The 6000-nt window shown below is 47.0% G+C and overlaps 1 protein-coding gene across 4 annotated transcripts in view; it reads right to left on the minus strand.

Moving 5' to 3' along the window:
- ADAMTS14 (ADAM metallopeptidase with thrombospondin type 1 motif 14) overlaps nucleotides 1-4203 on the minus strand; it is a 78502-nt gene extending 74299 nt beyond the window's left edge. For 3 of the 4 annotated variants that reach the window (XM_039348160.1, XM_039348161.1, XM_039348159.1), the window contains exon 1: nucleotides 2422-4203. In XM_039348160.1, the coding sequence (XP_039204094.1) occupies nucleotides 2422-2512 (91 nt within the window). In that variant the 5' untranslated portion in view covers nucleotides 2513-4203. The remainder of the gene's footprint in view (nucleotides 1-2421) is intronic. The other variant, XR_005557270.1, reaches the window with a different exon arrangement.
- Between the last annotated feature and the right edge of the window lie 1797 nt (nucleotides 4204-6000).

Below are 6000 nucleotides of genomic sequence, written 5' to 3' on the forward strand. Positions count from 1 at the left end.
TGATAGAGGCATACAGACATCACAACTAAATATTTTGATGATGTATTGACTGTTGTACAAGCCTGTGAAAATCTTTAAGCAATTGTGATTTGATTCTGATCTTTTATCCTCATTCTTCTGGCAGCTGGCCATTCATACAGAAAAATGTAATGTTCAGGTTTTTGTTTTTAAGCATTCCTCTTCCCACTCCCATTTGCAGCCATTATCCTTGGCTTACACACACACATACACACATATACAAGCAAGCCTGGTGAAGGAGATTTGAAGTGAATAGGAACCACTCTTCATCTCCAGTTGCAAAACAAAGTTATTTCCCTTACAAACTTCAGTTTGTCAAATGAATACAGTATGTTCAACACAGCAGAAGAGAATTGTGCTGACACAAATTGATGGCACTTACATGGCCGGCTGACACCAAGCATCTAAGTGATTCATTCTGTAACCAAACCCAAGAAACACATAATGTAAGTACTCCAAAAGGAAGAAATCCTTTGAAATGAAATAATGGTTCATCAAGATAACCAGATAACTGAAAAGTCTTGGAACAGAATCCACAACAGTTTCCAGCTTCTCATCCAAGGAAAACTATTGCTAGGGTAGATACCATGTGTTAAAATAAGATTAACAGCCTCACATTTAAATATTTAAATTATTTAAACATAATACATTTAAATAATACATACTAAGAATATGATCAAGCAAGGTTTCCCTATAAACACAGTTCTCTTTACAAGCAAAGTTCTTCTGATTGGTATGCTGCAACACTCCTGTGTATTTTATTTTACTTTATAGCCTATTGACTTCCACATCAGGACAATACCACAAAGATCTCCAAAATGAGAGCTACTGTATTTGCAACAAAGTAGCCAATCCAGCAGAAATCCATAAACCTGTCTAGTATGATCATGTGTTTATTAAAAACAAGTTTGACACTGAGAAAATCTGATTGACAGGGGCTGAAAAATAACAATCAATGCTCAAATTTAAACCTACTCTTTATGTTCATGCCTGTAGCAAGCCAGATGATGGATTTTTAAAAGATTGGCAATTGCTTTCTCCCTTGTAATAGAAGAAAAGTCCCGTCTTCCTTTCCAGTTTCCAAACAGCAAAGCTAAAGCTGGGCAGAGCAGACACCGCATGAAATGGGAAGCTGGTGCCTAGAAATCTGGGGGCCAATTGTAGAGAAAAGCTCAAATATCACTGTAATTAGCAACATGTGGCAGACGAGTTGTTTCCATATCTACTGGGATTAAGGGATATCCTGCACATCATCTGGGCAGGAGGGCTTCCAGGATCCAGAGAAAGGAGTAGTGCACAGGTAGGAGGCGATTTGTCCTTTACCGTGAAAAGGCAGTTTTTCAATGACAGGTAGATATTCCAGAGGGCAGGAGCAACAGCTGAGAAGGCCCTCCTCCTGGACCCCACCAACCGGAATAATTGGGCTGATAGGACCCGCAGCATGCCTCCTCTGCCGGCATGAGTGGTACTGGCCAATCCTAGTGGGGTGAGACAGTCCCTCAAGTAACCTGGATCAATACTCTGCATTTGCAATATACAGGAGCTTTGTAAAGGAGAGATCCAGCCTAGAACTAAGGAGGAATTTCCTGACAGTGAGAACAAATTTCCCGGCTTGTCTTCAAAAATTGTAGGTGCTTCATCACTGGAGGTTTTTAAAAAGAGACTGGACACTTGTCTGAAATGGTACAGGATCTCCTGCTTGAGCAGGGGGTTGAACTAGGACCTCTAAGGTCCCTTCCAACTCATTCTCTTCTGTTCTATGGATGGAAACTAATCTGAGAAGCAAGCTGGAATTAAACAGAAACTTCCTAACAGTGAGAACAATTAACCGTGGTGCAGCTTTGCCTTCAGAAGTTGTGGGTGCTTCATCAGTGGAGGCTTTTAAGCAGAGACTGGACAGCCACTTGTCTGGAATGGTATATAGGATCTCCTGGTGGAGCAGAGAGTTGGACTAGAAGACCTCCAAGTTCCTTTCCAACTCTGTTATTCATTCTCTCTCTCTCTCTCTCTCTCTCTCTCTCTCTCACTCACACACACACACACACACACACACACACACACACACACACACAGGAACGCACACACCAAACGTCTAATACACTCATTGATATCTCGCCCGGGGAAGCTAAACAAGTTTGATTTTGCAGAGTCGCCCTGCCACTCAACGGAACCCTCTCGCAGCCTGGTCCCCAAACGCTCTCCAGCTTGCAACGAGCCTCGGACCGAGGCTCTTTCTACCCGGCGCCGAACCTACAAACCGCGCCAGCAGCAGACGGGGCGACCCGGCTTCTCTCCGTCGCGCCTGTCCCCGGGGACGCGTCCCTGCAGCCCAGCCTGGCGGTCCCCTTCTTCCTCCCCGCCTTCGACAATCGCACCCCGGGAGCCGGGAGCCGCCGTTCCTACCTTGGACTCTGCCTTGCCTGCCCGAGGCTACCCAGCACCGCAGAGGCACCACCCAAGAGAGCATCGCCACATAAAAGAAGAGAGAATCCATCCGGGGGGTCGCCACGCGCTTTCCGGCCGTTCCAGAGCTCGGCGAGGCGAGAAAGCGGGGGGGGAGGGAGTTGGTCCTTCAGACGCGGCTGCTCCTCCAGAACGCGAAGGGAGCCCGCTGCGTCTTTTTCTTTCTTTCTTTCTTTCTTTCTTTCTTTCTTTCTTTTTTTCTTTCTTTCTTTCTTTCTTTCTTTCTTTCTTTCTTTCTTTCTTTCTTTCCTTCCTTCCTTCCTTCCTTCCTTCTTTCCTTCGTTACCTTCTTTCCTTCCTCGCCTCCCGCCGAGCCGACTGGCCTCTCAGCAGAAGCCCCGCGGGAGCAGGAGCCACTCCGCCAGCTGGTCCTCCCGGCAGCGCACTGAGCCCGAGCCGGGACGCGTCGCCTCCATGCAAGGCAAAACGGCCGGGGGCGGAGGAGGCGCCGCTTTCCCGCTGCAAGGCTGAGGGGAGCCGCGGGAAGGGGAGGGCAGGGGAGGGAGACAGACGGGGAGGCCCGCGCGTGCTCCCGGACGACCTCCTCTGAGTGACAGCCAGGCCGGCAACCTGACCCGCGCGACGGAGCGGGGGCTGGGAAGACCTCCCGCCTTCTCCTCTTGCCCGGGAGCGCCGCCGAGAGAGGACTTTCCATTGCACGTGGCGCTTTCAACGCGGCTCGGCTTGCCAATGGCCAAGCCCCGAGCCAAGCCCCGCCTCCTGCCTGGACGCCGCCGACGCCGACGTCGAAGGGTCCCGAGATTTTGAGTCGGGGGTCCCAGAGTCGTCCTGAGGCTGGAGGGAGGAAGGACGCTGCGCTCTTCCCGCGCTTTCTTTTGCGTTGCTGCCTCGAGGGTCGCCAAGGAGGCTCGTGGAATCCTACCTGCCCGCGTCCCGTCTAGAAAAAAGGGAGGAATTCCGACCTTAATGCAGCTATTCCCGAACGTTTTCCTTCGATACCCGAAATGCTTGTTTGTTTGTTAAATTTATATAGGTACTCCTCGGCTTACGACCCCGGTTGAGACCAAAATTTCCGTTTGCTAAAGCAAGACAGTTGTTCAGTGAGTTTTGCTTCGTTTTCCTACCGTTTTTGCCAGTTGTTAAGTGAATTGCTTAAGGTGATCACCGGACTCTGGGACGCTGCAGCCGTCAAAAATACATGCCAATTGCCAAAGATCCAAAATTTGATCACTTGGTCGTGAAGATGTTGTAAGGGTCATATGTGTGATTATGTTCATAAGTCACTTTTTTCAGTGCTGTGTAACTTCAAACACTCACTAAATGGATGGTTGTAAGTAAGTAAAAAAAAAAAAACTATATGCTGTCCATCTCACTGTCCAATTACTTTGGACAGCTTGCAACACCAGAAAGTCTTTACTTAAATGTCCCTGTTGTGATGCGTAGTAGGTCCGTAATAGGAGGAGGAATAGCAGAACCTGGGGACGGATGTAAAAGAGGGATCAGCCTAGAATCCCTACATAGCCACAAATTGACTAAGTCCAGCCCTTGAATTCCTTTGACCCTTTGATATAATTCCAAGCAGGTACTAACCGTTAGCTGAGAAGATTTCTGTGTGTAGGCTTTTTAGCAATAAATCAGTTTAATTGGACCTTCTCAGGTAGACCTGGTCTTTCCCAACTATGTTTCATTTTTTTCTAGCCAGAAGATGTTGCTAGAGCAGTGGTTCTCAACCTGTGGGTCGGGACCCCATTTGGGGTCGAACGACCATTTCACGGGGATCGCCAAACAATGCAGTCCACCATTTTTTTCCCCTTTTCCTTAGCTGTGCTACTCCCTTTTATTCTATTGGCTTTTGAAAGCCAATAGAATAGACTCTCTTCAATAGAGTCTAATTCTATTGGCTTTCAAAAGCCAATAGGAATTGTGCAGGCTGTCTCTGCCCTGCTGAGCCCGCCAAAAGTCCCGTTCTGCAAATGGTGCTGCACCAGTTGAGTAGTCCTTGACTTATGACCGATTGAGTAGTCCTCGACTTACGACCGGTTGGGGGTCGTGGCATTAAAAAGGTTGAGAACCACTGCTCTAGAATGTCTATCAAGGGACAGTTTGTAACATTTAAGGGTGTGTGGAGCTGCCTAGTGTTTTAAACTATCTTTTGCCTGAAGGTGGAGGGACATCTGTGTGGGTGGTTGCAGATAAACAAGCCTCCAGTTGTGATTTGGGATGATCCCTCCATTGCAAATGGAGATGATGTTCACAGCCATTAACTGGTTACTTCAAGGACAGAATAACAGAAGAAGAGAGTTGGGAGGGACCTTGGACCCCCTTACCAGCTAGGTCAGGGGTCCCCAACCTGTGGGCTGTAGCCTGGTAGTGGGCTGTGACCTACTGGCCACTTGGCCACGGGACAGAACCCCCCTCACTTGCACTAGCGCTGTGGACGCAGGGTGCAAAAATGATGTCATGCCATGGGGCGCAAAAATGGGATGCCACAACGTGGGGTGCAAAAATGGGCCACCGCCGCACCGTGGGGCACAGAAACAAGGCTCTGTGCCACACAAGAGCAGAGCAGAGGTAATGAGTATCATGCGGGTGTTAGCCCTGCCGTTTGCGGTGCACACGTGCCTGCGGCTCCATGTGCATACGCATACACGCATGTAAAATGTCTCCCCCTCCCTTTTCCTCCTGTCCGCCAACCGACAAAGGTTGGTGACCTCTGAGCTAGGGCACCTAGACCATCTTGACGAAGTATGTAAATGTAATAAATAAGTAAATTAATAGGGATCTGGTTAGTATTAGGATGGAAAAACATCAGGAAATCTCACAACTAGGCAACTGGGAAGTGGAATGAATATCTCAGAAAAATGGGCTCAGCAAACTACTGTATTCTAAAAAATTCAACTCAAGGCAGATCATCTGATCTTGGTATCTTGTCTATTTTGGCAAATATATAACGAGCATGAATATCAAATTATTATGTATATTTTCATAAAAGCCTCAGCTGCATGAGACAATTACTCCTACTGAAGTACACAGTTAAGTAAGTGTGAATAGCTTATATCCCAATCCAAAAAAAATAGAGCTAAGCCAAACTTTATGATTTTATTTTCTCTTTTTTTACTGCTTTTCCTTTGGGAGGAAAAAAGACCACCTAGCAGCATTTTCTTCTGTATAGATATTTTCTCCTCTCTTTGTACAAATTCACGGAATTTCTCTGCCCATAAATTCATCTAGGTTTTTTTGAGAAATGGGCACATCTGGCCCAAGATATTTTCCCATGAAAATCAGAGGAACAAATGGCACTCACTCGTTCAAGTCCAAGGAAATTTCACCACCACCCTCTGCCCACCATTTGGCACATGAGCCAGAAGACCCTACAAAGGTGCCTTTCAACATATGTCATAAATTATTCAATTTCTAACAATCTCGTGGCAACGAAAAATAGTTGGATGCTTCTTTTTTCCTCCTATTTTGTCTGGTGTTGTAGACAGGATAACTATCTAACCAAGCAATTCCCAAACAACGCTATGAGCCTAGAACAAAATAATTTCTCTCAGTCTT

Source organism: Crotalus tigris, unplaced genomic scaffold (genome assembly GCF_016545835.1).
Source record: "Crotalus tigris isolate CLP2741 ecotype Arizona unplaced genomic scaffold, ASM1654583v1 scf7180000018124.1459596, whole genome shotgun sequence".
Taxonomy (NCBI): Eukaryota; Metazoa; Chordata; class Lepidosauria; order Squamata; family Viperidae; genus Crotalus; species Crotalus tigris.